General features: G+C 51.4%; 1 protein-coding gene across 1 annotated transcript in view; it reads right to left on the minus strand.

Moving 5' to 3' along the window:
- LOC103593966 (bone morphogenetic protein 1-like) overlaps positions 1-20,043 on the minus strand; it is a 39,610-nt gene that overhangs the window by 13,298 nt on the left and 6,269 nt on the right. The window contains exons 3-10 of the mRNA XM_008577113.1: positions 16,545-16,658; positions 13,651-13,821; positions 13,312-13,429; positions 12,838-13,016; positions 11,999-12,104; positions 10,460-10,584; positions 9,670-9,785; positions 754-856 (exon numbers count right to left, since the gene is read on the minus strand). Of these exons, the coding sequence (XP_008575335.1) occupies positions 754-856; positions 9,670-9,785; positions 10,460-10,584; positions 11,999-12,104; positions 12,838-13,016; positions 13,312-13,429; positions 13,651-13,821; positions 16,545-16,658 (1,032 nt within the window). The remainder of the gene's footprint in view (positions 1-753; positions 857-9,669; positions 9,786-10,459; positions 10,585-11,998; positions 12,105-12,837; positions 13,017-13,311; positions 13,430-13,650; positions 13,822-16,544; positions 16,659-20,043) is intronic.

Genomic DNA, 20,043 nt, shown 5'->3' on the forward strand with positions numbered 1-20,043 from the left:
AATAAGAAATATTTGAATATCAGACACTGGGAGAAAAACAATAGAGGGTCAGTAAGAATCTGCCAGGCTGCTTTAGGCACAGGCTGTGGAGCAAAAGTTCTGACACCAAGAAGCAGCCCTGAGTTACTTAGAATCATGTCCAGACTGGAGAAGGAAACTCACACAGCTCCTCAGGTTTGATATAAATGCCCTGTAGGAACACCTGACTCCCTCTGCCCTAATTCTAGGTTCATTAAAGCACCGTCTGTTCTGTGTTTTGACCCACTTATCCCCCACTTACTGCCAGCCCCCCGCTAGCAGGGACAAAGTGTCCTGTGCAAACAAGGTTGGGCCACCGTGCCAGGTACATAGCCCTCCAAGGTGAATTAAGAGACAGGCTGGCAGGTTTATAACAGGTCTCCTTTGAGCCAGGCTGCCTTGTGGACACCCAAAAGCCAGACCTTGCAATGGAGAAAACGGAGCCTCTGAAATTGCCCAGATGAGCAAGACAGCCTGGAGCTACGGGGATGCACAGAACAGTTTCTCTGGCTCTCTCCGTCAACTCTTATGACTCTCTGGCATCTGCAGAGTGACAGCCACCCTCTGAAGGAGGCCCAGAAGCCAGCACTGAAGACTCTGTAGTCCAGATGGGGATGGGACTTACAATGTCGTCCCTGGCCAAGTGTACGGCCCTGGGCGAGGATGTGGAGCGTGTGATGGGAGCTGTTCTAAGGTGGCATCTGCCACGGTGGAGGTAGGGCTCGTGCCATTTACCTCGGAGGGGCGCCTTCCTCCAGAAGCCATCTCGGACCTCCACATAGTCATACCAGCACAGGCGGCTGCGGTATAGGTCCATGGACGTGAAGTTCAGAATGATCTAGAAGAAGCAGGGGGAGGAAGAGGGTTATGCTGCTCCCCACGCTGTCAGCTGCATGACCACCACTGGCCTTAGCTAGGCGGGTCACCCTGGGTTACAGTAAAGGTTCCACGAAGCAGCTTCCGGCACAGAAACGCCACTGCTCCCCAGCTGTCCCCCAGTTATGGTCATCATTCCTCCTAGACAGCCCAGGCCAGTCCTTGCTGAAAATGCACAGCCTATCTGTTCCCAGCACAATATCCATGGAAGAGACTGGGGTACTGTCTCATTGATCCCTCAGTAAGGAGCCACTGCTTTGGGTTAAACACCGGCTGCAGCTCTTCTCTTAGTCAACTTAATATACATCACAGCATCTTCAAGAAGGAAGAGGTCTCCTCAGTGACAGCAAGGGCCCAGGGTGGCAGGAAGGTAGTGGGGGGTCTGAAATGGGAAGGAAAGGCCCAGAGAGGGGAGGTGGGGGAAGAGAGGCTGAGCCTCCCATCATCCCATACTTACTGAGTGCTGACTCCAGACAGGGGCATGCCAATGGCTGATGGCAATACAAGACCTGAACCCTTCCCGAGTGGGTTTAAGACACATCCCTGTCCTCAAGAGCTTAGGACTTAGACGGATAAAACACATGCATGAAAAAATCACGTGGGGGGGAAAACTCAGGGTGTGAACCTCAGCTCTGCGTGTCATGCTGTGAGTCCTCAGGTGAGCCCCCAAACCCCCTGAGCCTCTGCTACCTTGTGTGTAAGATGGCAACACGTGTGGAACCCTGAAACAGCACTTCCAGGGACAGGCACTACTGTCCTCACACCTCATTCCAGGCTCTTAGCTCATCAAATGCTCACAACACTGCAGGAGCCTCTGACACCTTGTTAAATACCAGTTCTCCCCAGCAGGTGGGCATTTAAAGGTAGAGAGCACACTTTCCAGGAGGGAAACCACTTCCTTGGAAGTTTCCAGAGGGAGCCTCAAAACCTGCTGTGTATTCAGAGTTCCAACAAGTGGGGACTCCAGGGAAATGTTCACCGTGACCTGTGAGGCATGTGCAGAGGACACTCAATAGTCTAAGGGGGTCTCCTGTTTTGTGCTACTGGGGTTCCCTGCTGGAGAAAGGGACAGGAGGACTGCCTCCCTGCTACCTAAGTGCGAGGTTAGAAGCTGACAGAGTGGAGGCGGGATGAGCCAAGGCAGGTGCTGGCAAATGCTGTCTGTAGCCAGCGTCAATGCTGGGACTGTTTGGGACCGGTCAAGAAACAGCTTCTGGCCTCTGGTCTGTCTCTAGGACCCACTCCATCAGGATGTAGGTGGTTTCAGTATCCTCCAGCTGATCCTCCCTCTTTCCATCCTCTCTCTATCTCTTCTTGGCCACCACGTCATGCGCTGGATCATAAAGAATCGTGCGCCCCATGTGTAATCTCAATTTCAAGGACCCCACTCTCCACCTGCATCCCCCAATCTTTCCAGGCTCACTCCCTACCATAGTTCTCACCATGTGACCTTCAATCCACTAAGCCTACGACCTTCAGTCACTGCCTGTCACCTCCATCAGTTCTCTCCCTACCTAGCTTAGTTCTGTAGTCCATTCTTTTTCTCTTTTCTTTATTCATACATGAGTTCAAGTACATTTGTTTGGGGGATCTTTTATTAATCATGGTACTCTGAGTTCAAATATATTTGGGGGCTCCTTTATTAATTGCATCACTGAGTAATAATTGAGAGAGATTATGTTTTTGAAAAGTGTACTAGATATTACTCTTGATTATTATTAATCATCATCATTGAAGGTTATTATTAGTAGTATTTGAAGTGCTGGCATTTTGAAAAACCGAAGTTCCAAATCTGTTCTGGCTCTTGCTATGGAGCCAGACAGTGACTCATTACCCAGCCTTTCATGTTTTTAGAAAATGACCAAATGTGATCACAGAGGGAGCAGCAAAAGGGCTAGCAGTCACTTCACTTCAAAGCACATCCCTAGTCGTCTTTATCAGTACCTCCCTGCATCCGACTTCTCCTTGCTCCTCTTTTTCTCCACCACACTCATCTGAAATCTACAACCCTGGGTCAGTCCAACTTTCTACCTACACGATGCCTGCACCAGATAGCCAAATGTGGCTGGTGCAGAACACACAACCATGCTGACCTGGCTGGACTCGTCTCACCTGGAACCAAGAGCACATACCTGGACTGGGCCCTCAGGGCTGCCAGGCACACCTTCTATATCCCCTCCTCCCTCCTCAAACCCTCTTCTCTTCACTCTTGGTCCTAGTCCCACTACCATCTTTCCCTGGGATTAGTCCAATAGTCCCTGCTCCTGACCCTGCCCCAGCCACAGCAACCAGAGCAGATCTTTTATGATGTAAATCAGATCACATCTTCCCTCCGCTCAAAATCCTTTAACGCACAAGTAACTCAGAGTAAAATCCAAAGTCCTCACCATGGCCTCTAAGGCCAGTCCTCACCTGGCCCCTCTTATCTCTCTGACCTACCTCCCACCACTCTCCTCTTTGCTTACTTGGTTCCAGCCACATCGACCTTGCTGGTCCTCGAACACACCATGCCTGCTCTGACCTCAGGGCCTTTGCACTTGCAGCCTGGAAGCTCTTCCCGGCTACCTGCTGGGTGTGTTCCCTCACTTCCTGCCAGTTTCTGCTCCAACATGAACAACCATCCCACATGAAACAGTAACCCCCCCCTCCCCACACCCCAACTCCCTCCCCACCTCCCAACTCCCTCCCCACCTCCACCCCCTTCCCTTCTGACTGCTGGTTTCCTCCATGACCTACTGCTGCTTACTTGTTTATTTGCTTATTGTCTGTCTCTCCCCAACTCCACACCAAAATGTCAATCTAGGTGGGCAAGAATTTTATCTGTTTCATTCATTGTGGACTCCTCAGCACACAGCATGTAGTAGGTACTTAATAAACATTTCTTGAATGGAATTTTGCTTTTAGGATTCTACAGATATACTGGCCCAAGTGTATAAAGATGTAAGTTTAAAGGTATTTATTGTAGCATTTTTGGTAATAATGAGAACTTGGAAAAACTTCAGAATCCATCAATAGAGACCTACAGAGTGTGGCTGAAAAATTAAGGAAAATTGAGATGGTGCATGCATACACACACACGCACACATGCACACACACACATACCTAGAAGGATCTGGAAGGACACACCAAAGTGTTACCAATGCTTAGTCACCTCGGAGGAGTGAGATTTGGAGGAGAATCAAGGGGAGACTATCCACTTTTTACTTTATGCAGTTCTAGATTACTCAAAAATTTTACAATATGCACATGTTATTTTTATAGCTAACCAAAACATCTTTACAAGAGTTGCTGGATGGAGGAAGCAACTGCAGAGGGCCGAGTGAGGGCACTCTGCTCCTAATCTTACACACTTCCCCGCTGTTCCACGTGGCCTCTTGGGTCTGCCAATCAATTCAGCTCAGCAGCTGTGCTGAGAACAAGCGTCCACTTTCCCTACTTCCTCAGAAGCAACCTTGGCTCTGTGCAGGGAGGCTGAATTCAGACCTGCTAAGAAGGAGCCACACCCAGCTGGCAGAGCCCCAAAGGGCCTGCTCAAGACCTCCTGAGAGGCAGGAGGAAGCAGAGGTCTCCTCTCCCAGGAGGAAGAGACCTGCACTGCGGTCAAGGGCATCCTGCAGGGAGGCATGGCGATGGCTATATTGAGACTGAAGGTATCTAATTAAGAGCTGTACCGACTTCTGTCATGTGGAAACAGCTGTGCTCTGGTGGCAGGGGCACTGCCCTTTGCCAAATAAAGCCTGGTCAGCTCCACCACCTCCTGGCTGTTGACATTGGGCCTGTGGCTCAGCCTCGTTAAGCGTCAGTGTCTGTCTAAAAAATGGAGGTGATCACCATGGCGCCACCGGGGAGTTGGGGGGATTAGAGAAGATGTGAGGCTCAATGTCTCCTAGTGCACCCTGCAAGTGGGAGGTGCTCCTCATGCTTGTAGGATGCTCTCAGGGGAGAACTGCGTGGACCCCTTTCCTTCTCAGCCCAGGTAGGAGCCACGCTGCATCGTTTCAGCATGACACCTCAGGTGTTCACTGCCTGGATTGCATCTGGCATGCTGCATGCCCTCAGGCACGTCATTGAACTCCTCTGTGCCTCCATTTCCTTGCTTGTAAGAGGGTAATGATATCACAGGGCTTCGGGAAATTTATCTCAGGTGTTCACTGCCTGGATTGCATCTGGCATGCTGCATGCCCTCAGGCACGTCATTGAACTCTTCTGTGCCTCCATTTCCTTGCTTGTAAGAGGGTAATGATATCACAGGGCTTCGGGAAATTTAATATGTGTCAAGTTAACAACATGTCTAGCAAACTGTAAGCACTCAGTAAATGTCAATTTCACTCATAGAATTGCATTTGCTTAAGATATTTTGATATTTGAAATGCTTCAGCTCAGAATCCTGGAAGTAGAGAGAGGACAATCGGTGCCTGGGGAAGCTGACCAGGTTTTGCTCATTTAATAGATGAGGAGTGTAGGAAAGATAATGGCAGCTAACACCGGTTGAATTCTCACGATGTGCTAGGTACTACTCTAAGCACTTTGTGTATATTCCTTTATTTAATCCTCATATCAATCCCATGAGGGAGGAAGGATTACCAGACTCATTCTAGAGATAGGGAAACAGAGACACAGAGTGGTTAAGAAACTTCCCCAAGATCATACTGCCAGCAAACAGCACAGCTGGGAGTCAACCCCAGGCACTCTGGCTCTTACACCCTTCCCCACTGCTCCATGTGGCTGCCTGGGTCTGCCAATCAATTCTGCTCAGCCGCTGGGCTGAGGACAAGCATCCACTTTCCCTTTACCCTCACAGCCTCACTCCCTTCAGCACGTGAGAAGCAGGGACTTCAGGGAAAATCCAGCACAGGCTTTGCAGAGGAGGAAGGTATAACTTCTGCCTGGCTGGAGGATGGGAGGTGGGGGTCAGGGAGCAGGCGGAATTTGGGCTGGACCTCGAAGAACAGGCAGGATATCAGAAAACAGGGATGGGAATGAGGGTGGATCCTGCCAGTTCCAAAAGTTCTTATCTTCTTGGCTCCTCTGCAATGTTTCGCCTGTTAGCCATAATCTCTGCCTCGTAAAGGCGCTGCTTCGTTGCCTGGGAACCACTATAAGTCCTCTTTGGGTCAGCTGCTAATTACGTGAGTGTAGAGCTGTGGAGGATCCTAAAAGGAGGCTTTCAAAGTGGCTCTTTCCCTTGTTTGACATTCCATGACATGCATAATTGTATAAGATTTACCTACCATTAGCACATCTGGCAATAAGCTGAGATCCAGGAAGCAAGTGAAAAACAACCTCTCAGCAGCCAAAACAGATGTCAAAGACCATCCACCAAAGCAGGTGGTTTTATTTAAGGTTTACTTTTGAAAGATCATAGACTTTGGAGTCAGACAGCCTAGAACTGAAAGTCGGTTCCACCACCACTGCCTGTGTAAACTAGGGCAGATTTACTCAAGCACTTCAAGCCTCAATACACTCACCTGTAAAGTAGGGATAACAGTGCCGAGGTTGTGAATAAGATCTCATGAATAAGATCATATATGCAAGATGCCTAATACTCTGCCTGGCACCTAACTGACCAGAACAAAGAGTGACCATTATTATTCTATGACACCAGCCTCTGCTGGCTCCCCAGCCTCCACAGCTCTCTCAACATTATGACCCCAAGGTGCCATCTGGGTTCACTTATAACTCTACGATTTCACCCAAGCCCATGGATGGTTTTTACTTTATGCATTTCTACAATTATGCATTGATTAATCTGGAATTTTTATCCCTAGTGCACTTCTCTCTTGGGACCTCTAGCAGGCCTCTGAAAAATGACATGCGTCTTCTGGGAATTATGGAGGGAATTAAGGCACAGAAAGGCTCCCAGGGAAGGCCATGTGTCCACCAGAGAGATGAAGGCCAGCCCATGCCAGCCAGGAAAAACAAGGAAGGAAGCTGCCTTACCCCTTCCAACTGAGCACAACTCCTCAACAGGAAAGGAAGCAACACTCTGTCTGGCTGTATGCTCCTGGGGGTCAGGGACTGTCTTGCACATCTGTATATCCCAGAACACATATAGTATTGCAATCACAGATTTTGGTGTCACAGTCCAGGTTCTCTACGTGATATTGGGTAAGTTACTGAATTCTTCCAAGTCTGTTTTCTCATATGCAAGACATGGATAATGCCAACATCTGGCTTATAATGTCATTGTGCTAATTAAAATGCACATAAAGAATTAAACATGTGCTGCTAGATCATATGCTCAATAACGATTAATTGTTGTTACTATTATCTGTGGTGAGATTTCCAAAGGCTGGAGTAGTGGGGACCCTCAGGAGAGCAATGAGGGAAGCCAGGGCAGGGCCAGCACAAAACAGCAAAAAGGACTGCAGTTTTAAATGAGATTCAAAAGAAGGAAGAGATGGGTTCATTGTTGAGGGGAGACGGTAGAACGTCAACCAAAAGATGAAAGAGTTACTCAACCCAATAAAAATCTGTTGTACATGAGAATGATCTTCAAATTACAAGAAATAAAAAGAAGCATCATTTGGAAAGGAAATGGAAACTCAGTAACATAGAAAGAGCAGTCAGTGAGCACCCCTTTAAACTGGATCTGGTCTCTAGGCTCACAAATGACATCAGAAGACAAATAACTTGCAGATGTGATCAGTGTGTGTCATCTGGAGAACTCATGGCAAAAGCTTTCCCATTCTTCAAAGGGGCGTGTGTGTGTGCACGCAAGCCACACGTGTGCTGTGTTGGGAGGGGGGCTTGGAGTGGATTCTGGGCATTGCAAACCCCTGAGCTGAATGTCCATCCCCAATTAAACAGATGGTTTGTGGCCACTTAGAAAAGAAACACTTGATTATGAGAAGCCAGTTTGGGTTCACTGGAAACAAGGCACACCTTACAATCTGTCTTCCTTTTTAAAAGGGGTCTTATTGAGTGGTGGAACAGTAGATTCGATTTTTTAAGTATTCAGCACTTTAAGTATCCAGCATTTATTAACCACTCCCTGTGTCAGGGTTGGAAGATGACAAGATCATGGTCTCAGAAGCAGCTCACATCCCTGTTGCAGGTGGTGACCTGCGGAGGGATGAGGATGATGTTGAGTGGTGTCATAGCTGGTGGAATAACTGCCCCAAACCTGAAGATCAATGTCAGTGTGGAGGGAGATCTCGGATTTGCTTTGGTTCCTGTCCTGTTCAACATTTTGATCAAAGACCAGGATGAAGACCCGGAAGATATGCTTATCAAATGGGCTCCTGGCAGAGGTAAGAGGGATGGCTATCTGCTGGAATTCTGATTCAAAATGATTTTAAGAGAGACATTGGAATGAACAACGTGACAAATAATAAAATCAAATCCAGCTCGAGACTGCGCTACTATGCTAAGCACCACATTCCAACCAAGGGAAATAAAGTCTGGTAGCTTACTCTCGGGAGCAATAAAAATACGAAGGGCATGGAAGGTTCAGGGTTGGCTGAGAGGTCCAGACCCTATGTGAAAAGCCCATGAATGGACTGAAGGAGGCATGAGGGGGTCTTCCTATGTTAGGAGGGCTGACACGGGAAAGAGGGAGCCGAGTTAATCTGAACCACTCTTGAGGGAAGTACTGGGGCAAGTGGAGGTCTCAGGGAGAGTGGTTTCTCCTCTGTATCAAGAAGAGACTTTGTAACATCAAGAGTTGGCTAGAGAACAGATGGAACATTCTGAACAGTAGGGAGCCCCTCATCACCCTAGGTATTTAAACAAGGCTAATTAATCACATAGTAGGAGACTAGACCGGACAGGCTCAGGGGCCTTCCCTGTGCTCACTGCCAACAAGTGACAGGCAGGGAAGGCTTCCTGGAGGAGGTCATATCTCAGCTAGACGAGGAAGATGATGACAGCTTTGACCCACTTCCATAGTGCCCCACAGTGGCAGCAAGTGTGAGAACCAGGAGCTTAACCACAAGGTAAGAGAGAAGGTAGAGGTCGAGATTTCTCTCTGAATCAGAACTGATAGAGCAGGGGACAGGTAGCAGGAGGGGACAGGTGGCAGGAGAGAGTCGGGCTCAGAAAATCAAGCCTATGTAGCAGAGATGGCAGGTCTGAGAGTGTGCAAGAGTAAGGAAAGGTGGGAAGGAAAGACCCACCATCCAGAAAGCATCCTGTTGGAGGCATCTACATTGTCCCTTAACTGTTCCTAGGACCAGAGCTTGTCAGAACTGGGAAGAGCCTTTTGGGAGCCCTTGGCCCAAGCCCTGATGAGACAGATGGGAGAGCCAAGGGCTGGGCCTGAGCAGCTCATCCAAGGCCACCCAGGCAATCGAGCAAGGCTGGGATCGAACCCAGCCCTGGGAAGGGCTCAAATCCCATCTCACTCCTTAGCTGTGTGATCTTGGGCAAGTCACTTAACCTCCCTGTGCCTCAGTTTCCTCATGTGTAAAATGAAGACACAGGGTAGCCATAAGAATTAAGAGGCGATATATGAAAAGCACTAAAAAAGCACTCAATGAGAACTAGATAATCCAAATATACCTACACAGGAAGTGCTGTTTACAAATTCACGCTAATTCACAATCATTGTGAGACGCCATGGGAGGCTGTGATTGTCGGGAGCCCCTCCCCACTATAGAGCTCCGTCAGACTTGTGGACTCCGTGGATTTATGATAACCAGGTAGGTCACTGGCATCCACATGGACCCGCTGTGGAAGAAGTCCCTGAGCCAGGGCTCCGGGAAGAGATATGCTCTCCTACTCTTGGGGTCCCAGCAGAGGAGGGGAGGCTCAGAGGCCCAAGACGACGGTTACCTTCTCCCCAGGTGTGACCGAGATGCGCCATACACAGTGCATGTGGGCGGAGTAGCCATTGGGGTACTCAGGGGAAGAGAAATTGCCCGTGCTGTCTTGTAGGGTCTCTCCACAGGCTGTAAGGAAAAGGGAATGACTGGGCAGCCACTTGAAGGTGCTGAACCCCCCTACCTTCTAGCTCACCCACCCCTAAGCCCTGGCATCCTTTTGGGGAGAGAATGGCTGGGGAGAGGGGAAGTCCTTTAAGATCCTTGTTCCTTTAAGATCCACCCCCTCCTCCTCACACACAAGCACATCCTACCTCCCTGGGCCTAGTGCTGCCGGGGTAGTGGGAGGACCCGCTGACAAGGCAACGAGGAAGTCCTTTAAGATCCTTGTTCCTTTAAGATCCACCCCCTCCTCCTCACACACAAGCACATACCATCCTACCTCCCTGGGCCTAGTGCTGCCGGGGTAGTGGGAGGACCCGCTGACAAGGCAACGTGGGTGCCAGAGTTAAGGTCAAGTTCCCCTGGTGGGTCTCAACTCCATCCCACTTCCATAGAATTACTCTGTTCTCCCCACTTTCTGCTCCTCCTGCCCCATGCTCTCCCAGACCCTCAGAGGATGGGGGGCTCAGCTTCTCACCACCCCTGATCCTAGCCTCAGTTTGGCTCCTAAACTAGACACTGTCCCTCCCTGATATCCCCTCCCCCAACCCCCTTCTCTAAGACTTTCACCTTTAAGTTCCTTGGTGGCCCCAGACCCTGGCCTCTGCCTCCCTCAGGCCCTGTCCCTTCCCTGCCCTGACCTGGGCACTTGTAGAGCTTGCGGGCCTGGGCAATGTCCCCCTTGCTGAGCCGGGTCCTTTGGCCGATGGGAGGTTTCACCCCATTCACCTCATATTTGGGGACGATGGTGTCCAGGAAGATTCCCCTGAGGAGGACAAATGGGATACGTGAGGGTGAGAGTCTGGCAGAGGGAGGAGTGACCTGCCTGTATGCACCACAGGTCGTGACCCTACCAGAGTGCAGACATTCCTCAGCAGGGTCAGGCACGGGTGGAGATGTCTCACCCTGTCATTATGCTGCCCATGGATGAGCAGCCACCCTGCTCCGTGGCAGCCACACCACAGGAGCCGGGGGAGCCCCAGGAACCCTTTGGAAGCTTCGGGACACAGGCCTGGGAAGCCCTGGAGACCCCAGCCCCAGGAGAACTATGGGCCCCTAGGCGATCATCTCTGCAGCCCGGCCTGCTCCTGCGACCCCTCACGCTGACTCAGCCCTGACCACACTTCTAGGACTACTCAAGGCTGACTCTTCACCCTGCTGGCACGCGTTGCATCTGACAACACCTGGTACCAGTCCAAAGGGCAAGTTCCACCGTGGCCAGACCATACCCTGGGGAGAGCCCTACCAGCTCCTAATCCATCAGTGTCTCATGTGCCCCCAGTTCCTCCCTGCTAGATTCTGGGTGTTCCATGTGGGAGAGCAGAAGGAAGGGGAAGCAGGGCAGCCCTCCACCCCCCAGGGCTCCTGACTCACTCCCTGCTGCTGGGTGGAGCACAGCAGAGGATGGGGTGGGATGCGCGGGAAGCAGAAGGAGGGGTCTGTGGGTATGGGGGGGCACAATGACCTCATCACCCTTGCTTGGTCTTGCTCCCTCAGGTCTGGAAGCAGGAAGAGTGGGTTCGGTAGGAACACTAAGAAGAGGGGGAAGGGCCACTGTCTGGGACAGTCGATGGGTAAGGACAGAGCCAGGCATGGGAAAGGCCAGTCCAGGAAGGAGCATGGGGAAGAGGGAGGGGCCGTTTCCCACGCTCTGCTAAGGAGAAGCAGGGGGAGGGGAGGCTGGGCCACTACCTCTGGGGGTTCTGCATGACTTCTGGGAACCTGGGCCTAGGGTGAGGAGGATGTGCTTGTGAGCTGAGGATGGGGACCAGTCCAGGGCAAGAACCAGGCTCTGTGCAAATTAGCCAATTACAAAAGGGCAGGTCCACTGGAAAAGGGTGCTCCCCTCTGGCCAGCAGAGGGGAGGAAAGCGCAGCTCCCTGCGGGCTGCTACAGCTCAGGGTGCCCCCCACTGCCTGGCTTGCAGAGTGGCTGGATTTCAGCCCCCGAGAGCCCAGGCCCTGCCACGGACCCAGGCGGAAGAGGACAGTAGGCAGGCAGCAACTTGGACCCTCTGCTTTGGGGCCGCAGCCACCTGAAGGGCCACTGTTGTCCTTGGTCACTGCGCCAGCAGGGCAGGCTAGTGAGAAATGGGGTGGGGTGGGTAGGGGGTGTAAAGAGAATGGCCTGCAGAGGGGAAGGTTGGACTGCCCCAGAAGAGGTCCAGGCCTGCCTCTCACCTGGAGAACGTGTTCCGGGCATAGTGCATGATGCTGTCGAAATCATAGTTCTCCCCTAGGGACTCCACCTCCTGCACCTCCATCTTCAGGAAATTATACTCCTGCCCTGCGAAGACCAGGAGAAGGGTGTGGGGGACAGAGAGGGGGTGGGTCTATGCAGGATGCAGCGCTCCCTTCTCGGGGTGGGGAATAGTGTCCTCCCTGTACCTGAGCAGCCCCCCTAGCGGAGGGTTGCGGAGGGTCCTGGGGGCAGCCAAGGAAAGCTGGGCATGGGGGTTGGAGGAGTGTGGGGGAGGGTCTCTGGAAGAGTCCTGTCCAGCAGAATGCCCAGTGCATGGAGGACTTGCCAGAGCTTGAAGGAATTTGGGAACGAAACACCAATTTCTAGAATCATGGTCTAGGGAGCCCTGAACAGTGGAGGAGGCCTTGAGGATGAGGGAAGGGAGGGGACAGAGAAGGCCAGGAGACACTAGAGAGAAAAAACCCTCAGAGGACAGAATAGGCAGAGGGCAGAGACCGGGGGCTAAAGGTGATGACAAAGGCCTGAGGCAGTATCCAGGGATGGGTGACTCCGTCCAGTCCCACCCTAGAGGCCACCTGGGTTCTGGCTGCTCAGGATGGCCCCTGTATCCAGGATGGGACCTGTCCCAGCCCCCCAAGGAGCTCCAACCTGGTGCAGGTCCCTGAGCCGCTACTGGCAGGAGGATGCCTCAGAGGGGATCTAGACCAACCTGCGGGCTGGACCTATAACACTGAGTTGACCACGGGCGTGGCTCCAGGGAGCAGCTCCCATCCCCACCAGGGGCCCCGGAGAGGGGCTGGAGCACAGGGGCCCGTACCTGGCTGGATGTTCTCCCGTACTATGGAGACGTGGCGGTCCCGGTCGGGCCGCGTGTGCTCGTGCCAGAAGCCAATGACGTGGCCCAGCTCGTGCACCACGATGCCGAACTTATCACAGTTCTTGCCGATGGAGATGGCCTGGGGGCCCCCGCCGCGGCGACCCACGTAGGAGCAGCACCTGGAGGGCGGGGCCAGCTCAGGGGGGCGGTCCCGAGCTGGGGGAGTGCATCCACTCAGGGGCGGGGCCCGGCTGCCGGGCGGCAGGGAGCGGAGGGCGGGGCCCCGAGCGCAGAACGCCGGGCTGGGGGCCGGGGGACCAGCCCCGTCAAGGGGCAGTTCCTGGGGAGATGCCCCATGGCAGAAGGGGATGGGCAAACCCGGGGCTGCGACCAGGGCGGGCAGCGGCAGTGCCCAGGGCAGAGCAGGGGTTGGAGCGGTGGCCAAGGGTGCAGTGCCCAGGGGTCCCTGCTCACCCGCAGGGTCGGAAGGTGAACACTATATAGCTGTCCTCGTCGGTGCGCTCCAGGAAGGTGACACAGGTGTGTTTTTCCCAGTGCCTCATGGCCTGCCGGAAGACTGCCTTCTGGCTGCCTGCCAGGAGGAAGGACGCCAGGCTGCCACAGTGTCCAGTTGGGGTCCCCTCCACCCACTGCTAAAGAGTCAAGACCATTTTGAGAGCAGACTGCCCAAGGAGGAACGTGTGGACTGTCTTAAGCTGAAGGTAGCATCCACACCTCCGTGCCTGGCAGGGCTGCCCCAAGGCCAGGCCCGGAGGGCAGGCTGCGCCCTGGGCCCCACAACAGCACGCTCACCAGTGAAGTTTCCCCCAATCACAAAGGGGATGACCCCATCGGGCCACACACGCTCTGGTCTGGAGGTTGCTGCCCGCCGGCTCCGGGACCTGCCTCTCCATCTCCCACGGGCTTCCCTCCGAGGCTGCCCACTTGTGCTCTTGCAGCAGGGGGCAGAAGAGTTTCCTGGCACTGAAAGAGGAAGGCATTGGTAGCAAGTGTGCAGACCAGAGGAGGAGGGAAGCAAAGTATAGATGAGCTTCATTATTTGCAGATTTCGTATCTGCAAATTTGCCTACTTGCTGAAATTGATTTGTAACCCCAAAATCAATACTGTGGAGGCTTGCACAGTCATTTAGGACACGCACAGAGTGGTGAAAAATTGGAGTCACCCAATTTCAGCTCTTATGCTATGAACAAGTGTCGTTTTTGTAGTCAATCTAAGTGCTGTAGTTTTTGCATTTTTTGTGCTTTTTGTTGATGATTTTGCTGTTTAAAATGGCCCCCAAGTGTAGTGTAGTGCTGAAGTGCTGCTAGTGTTCCCAAGGGCAAGAAGGCTGTGGTGTCCCTTATGGAGAAAACACTTGTGTTACATAAGTAAATGCTGTTGCCCATGAGTTCATTGTTAGTAGATCAACAGTATATTAAATAAGGGGTCTTTAAATAAAAATACACATAAAACAAGGTTATGTATTAATTGGTTGACAAAAGTCTTGTGACCAGGGGCTCGCAGGACCGTGTTTCCCCTAAGAGCAATGGCTCAGGATTTGCTAAATTCAGTGTTCACAGTGACTGTACAGAATAACTACAAAGTTTTGTAATAACTATGAAGTTATTCTATAACTATTCCTAACTACCATGAATAGCAAGAATTGACTGTAATTGAAAAAGAGAACCCTGGTGTACTCATTTCCTAGGAACTGTGGGGACCTGGGGAGATCTGAAACCCTGCTGGGTTTCCCCACCCACACTATTAGCATTAGATCATACCGTTTTTATCCAATCACATTTCTACATGGTTGTCCATGCTTCAGTCATGCCTACATAATGAAGCCTCCATAAAAACTCAAGAGGCCTGGGTTTGGAGAGCTTCCAGATAGCTGAGCACATGCATGGAGGTTCCTGGAGGGTGGCACAGCCAGAGAAGGCCTGGAAGTTCTGCACCCCTTCCCCTATATTTCACCCTATGTAACTCTTTGTTTACATCCTTTAAAATATCCTTTGTAATAAACTGGTAAACATAAGTACGTGTTTCCCTGAGTTCTGTGAGCAGCTCAAGCAAATTAATGGAACCCAAGGAAGGGGTTGTGGGAACCCTGATTTATAGCCAGTCAGTCAGAAGTTCCAGAGGCCTGGACTTGCAACTGGCATCTGAAGATGTGGGTGAGTCTTGGGGACTGAGTCCTCGACCTGTGGGATCTGATGCTATCTCCAGGAAGATAGTGTTGGAATTGAATTAGAGGACACCTGGCTGGTGTTTGCTGGAGAACTGCTGGCTTGTTGCGAGTAGGGACAAATCCACACATTTGGTCACAGAAGTCAGAAGTTGGCCTTCTGTGATGATTGTTGTTGAATAAGTACATAGAGGGAATATCACTGCACTGTGTGTTTTCCTACACCCACACACATCCAATATACCTTGTTATTTGTGGGGCATACAGAGCTTTCTGTCTTCTGTCAAGTTTCCTAGATATACACTCTCATTTGACACAGTTATAGCTCTGTGAGATGCGGGCAAGTGTCATTATCTGCATTTGACAGATAAGGAAACTATGCCAAAGCTTTGCACAAAGTCACCTGGCAGGGGAGCAGCAGACCCCTTCATGTGGCTTTCCCCTGTGCCCCACCTACTATTTGCCACTAAGGTCACGTAAGCCTTGCCTGTTACCAGGCCACCAGGTCACCCTCCAATGCCACAGCCTTCCAGGGTAGTCTGACCTTTGCTTCATGGGTTGTCCATGCCAGGTCCTCCCTTATGCTGGACAGGACGACTGCCTGGCACCACCAGAGTGTGCCCAGAACAGGCCCTCAGTAGAAGAGAATAGGAGAGCTACACATGGACTCCCAGGACCATGTCCCAAGCATCAGCATGGATGGTGATGAGTCTTTGTCCCTCTATAGAGCAGTGAGAGGCTGGAAAGAACCGACCCAGCCCAGGCCCACAATCCTCCATTGCCTCACCCATGCACAAGTGCCCTGTGGGTTGGTGGGTGATCGGACCACAGCCAGCCATAAGAAGGAACCATCCCTGACCTTGGGGAGCTCTGAGTCCAGTTGGGGAGATAGGCATAGGAATCATTTCATTGTGGTTTCGTAGTAAGACACTAACAAAGTAAGCACAGAGTTGAGAGAGAGAGCACGCAGAATGAAGGGGTAGTCATGTCCAGGGGACAACTGGGGAAGATTCGGAAGAGAAGCTCTTGAGATAGGCCTTGGAGGAGGCATAGGAGGTTGCAAAGGGGGAACAGAAGCCAGAAGTAATTACAGCGTTGGACAAAGCATCTCGGATTTGGAGTGAGAAGGCTTGGATTCCAGTCCTAGCTCTGCCACTGACTAGCTGCGTGATCTTAGGCAAGTCACTTTACCTCCATGAGTCTTAGTTTCTGCACCTATTAAATAGGAGTTGTCCTGACACTTGCCTTTGAAGGTGGTTGGGGGACAGTCAAGCTAGTTGACACTTTTGAAAGTGTTTTATAAATCCTAAGCAGAAAGAAGTTGGTTCTTAGCTCCTGTCTACACTTACTGCTCCTCTGGGGAAGGGATTAAGATATCCCAAGGGAAGACAATCCCACGTGCTGGGTTCATGCTCATGACCTCTGTCCTGGGAGGGCCTGGCTGTGAACAGGTAGGTTCCTTGTTTCCCCAAGTCTAGAGCCCATTTCTGAGACATAGAGACCAGCCCACACCTGGCATACCTGCAACTTTGATGGAAGACCTACGGACTGCGCGCTGTCTGAGAACTGCAGCCTGCTGCACCTGGAAGGCCCTCAAGTCCTCCTCGTCCAGGGCAATGTCCCCAAGAAAGGCAGCTAGAGAGAAAAGAGGCCAGGGACTGAGTTAATCCTCCTACCCAGCAATGGGTGCTGTGTGCTTACAGCTCGACCCTGTAGGCACACCCCCCACCCCCCACAGCACTGTGACCCTCAAATGCCATCTCAAGAAGTAGAAGGAGGGCAGCAGGGGGTCAGCTTCGAGAATCTGCTGGGAAATTCATGCTCCCTTTTAGTCAAAATCCCAGCCAAACTGATGCCCAGCCCCTATGAGCAGTTAGCTCCACGAAGACACATTGTGTAATTGATTCCATAATTCTTCAGCAAATACTTAGTTAGCACCTGCTGTGGGCCAGGCGCTACCCCAGTGATTAGCAAGACATAAGAGGTCCCTGCTCCTTTGGAGCTAACCTTCAGCAATACACGAGTAAACAAATACTGACCTAGAGAATCCCAGATAGCGACGAGTGCCATGAAGAAAATAAAATGGGGCGAGATGATAGAGTCTACTCACAGGCCCCTAACCTTGGCACTGTGCTGAGCACTCAACAAATGCCTTATGAATTAAATCAAGAAGAGGCTGTGAAACAAAATAAAATGCCTAGTATGCCTATCCATTCCAATTCTTATTATCCCACTAATAATTGGAATTATTCCAATATTGGAATCCAATTATTCCAACAAGAATTAGAGCAGGATAGGCATATTCGGGAAATCAAGACACATACTGGGAGCCAGGAAGAAAAGGTTGAGCAATTCTCAAGTGATTCCTATTCTGAGTCTTAGGGTCCCTCTCTGAAAGAAATGCCTGGAGGAAGAGAGCCTCCCAAACAGGCCATTGCACTTTCTGGAGCTGAGGAGAGATGTTTCCAGAGAGATGGGCTGAACAGCCTGTCTTCCTTCTGAGAAGTCTGGAGCAAGAGGAAGCCATGGCCATAGAACTGGCTGCTTTGGAAGGAGCTCAGATGCAAGCTTCATGCTGGGCTGGGCTGAGGGAGGTGGGAGGCTGAGCTGGAGGTGGAACTTCGAGCAGCTTCCCCGCAGTTCCACCCACGGCAACATCTGCTTTTCATCCCGCGGAGCGCTGCACAGGCCTGGCGGTCGGCATTACACAAGTTGTTTTAACCTCGAGGCCTTACGCACAGGTTTCTTCTCTCCAATTGGCCCCGTTGGGTGGACACACACATACACACTTCATCACACACGGACAGAATCAGACACACACAGTTAGTGTCCCACGAACAGATAGTGACATCACATCAATGCCCTCAAATGTGAAGCCAGCAAAGTCAGAGACATCACCCCCACACACGCAAGCAGGGCCCAGCACTGTGCCTTCAGGGGAACGTGCTCAGTGATGTCTGTTCTAATGAATGAATGAAGGACCACTACCATGATGTACCATATTCTGCAGGCCTGCAAGTACGTGAGAGACACACACTCATGTAGACACGGAGAACAGAATGTGGAGTGACTTTAGCAGCCACCTGGACCAAACCTCCATTTTACAGATGAGGAAACTGAGGCCCTGAAGGGAAATGACTTAACTGAGGCCATACTTCTAGTCACTGAAAAGGCTGGATTTATAACTCAGGCCTCCCCATTCCCAGTCCAGTGAACGCTGCACTCAAGTTCACTGTACTCTAGAACCATATTGTAAACACATATACATAAAAATAGACACTCAGGCACACAAAAAAATACATAGAGTCACAGACAGTCCTAAAAAATATACATGTCCAAGATCCAACACATGAACCAGCTGTAAGCTCTGAACTCATTAAACCAATAATAGTAGCGATAATGACACCTTATGGAAATATCTGTTGAAATTTATGTGGTGCTTTCCAGTTGACAAAGTGCTTTCACATTAATGAGTTCATTTAATCTTGGCCCACCCACGACACACCCAGCCAGCCACACTCCACCCCCCGCTCTTGCCTAGGAGTGTCCCATTACGAACTCTTGGAGAGAGAACCTGGTGGCTAGGGACCAGCTCACCTCCCTGACTTTAGAGATTAGAACACTTGGGCCCACGAGGGGAAATGACGTGCCCAAGGTCACCAGCCATAAGCAGCCCAGAATCTCTTGTACCCCAACAAGAAAGCTTTTCTTGTTCAAAAGACCACTCTCAGGGGCCTCGGCTCAGCTGCTAATGGAAGAGTGACAAAAGACACTTCTCAGCTGACATGCCAAAGTGGCCTTAGCGAGGATATGGTTTGAGGGGTACATTCCAAGGAGGTGGTGGTGGACTCACGTGTGCCAACATTCACATGGGTGTGCGGGGGCCACATGGGTCCCCCACATGTTTGCACACCTTGTACCTTTGCATGGACCCCGCACCTCCAGGCTCCCACACCCAGAGGCACCACCACATAAACGTGTGGCTGGGCGTTTGGACTCGTCCTTGGATATACAGCAAAGAGCAAGGGCTTTGGAGTCAGACAGAATCCTAGCTTGGCTATCACTAGCTGACAAGTCATGTAAACTCTTCCAAACCTCAGTTTCCTCCTACATAAAAGGGGCTAATACTGGAATCTGTCTCCTAGGATTACTGCATAAAATAAGGCATGTAAATGTAGCACCCAGCATAGAACCCGGCATATAGTAAGCACCCACTAAATGGTCACTTTAATATAATCTCAATGACAACCCCGTAAGCTCAAGGTCAGCTCTATACCTTCCCAGGGCATACTGGTTTACCCACACTTGTGCCCCCCATTGGGTGGAACCCAAGTACAGAGGCCACAGGACTGTGCTGGCCTGTGGGTCCCAGGGCAGTGTGGGACCAGCACAGGGTGGGTGGAAAGCAAAACAGGGCCTAGGTCACAGAGCTCATCTGGGCGCCCTGTGGTGGGGATGTCATGGCTGAAGAATGTGTGGGAATAGAGTGGGGCTGGGGAGAGAGGGGGTGGGCAGGAGAGCCTTATGGCCAGGAACTGGGCCTGAGGGCCCTGCCCATTTGGGATCCCTGGAGGGAAGCTAGGGAATTTGGATGCTAGAGAGTCCAGGATGCCCCTCCTTATCCAAAGGAAGCCCTGGGGTCAGGGTCAGGGTGGTAGTTTTTTTCAACAGTGGATCGAAAGTTTTTGTTGTTTTCTGGTGGTAAGCCAGCCAGGATACTCAGGGCTGCTCTATAGCCAGGCCCAGAACAGAATAAAGAAGAGAGAGAGCTGGATCCATGCACTGGAACTGGGGGAAAATCTTTCTCTTCCAGTTTGGCCCCTTGACTCCAAATTCTGACCCCCACAGGTCACAACAAAGCATCCCCTTCAGGAGGTATAGGGAGACCAAAAAAAAAAAAAAAAAAAAAAAAAGGGGCCGGCCTGGTGGCGCACTGGATAAGTGTGCCGCTTGGGAAGCGCGGTTCGGATCCCACATACAGACCGGTTCCCGCTCACTGGCTGAGCGAGGCGCGGGGGCA

This window comes from Galeopterus variegatus, unplaced genomic scaffold (assembly GCF_000696425.1).
Source record: "Galeopterus variegatus unplaced genomic scaffold, G_variegatus-3.0.2 Scaffold1451, whole genome shotgun sequence".
NCBI lineage: Eukaryota > Metazoa > Chordata > Mammalia > Dermoptera > Cynocephalidae > Galeopterus > Galeopterus variegatus.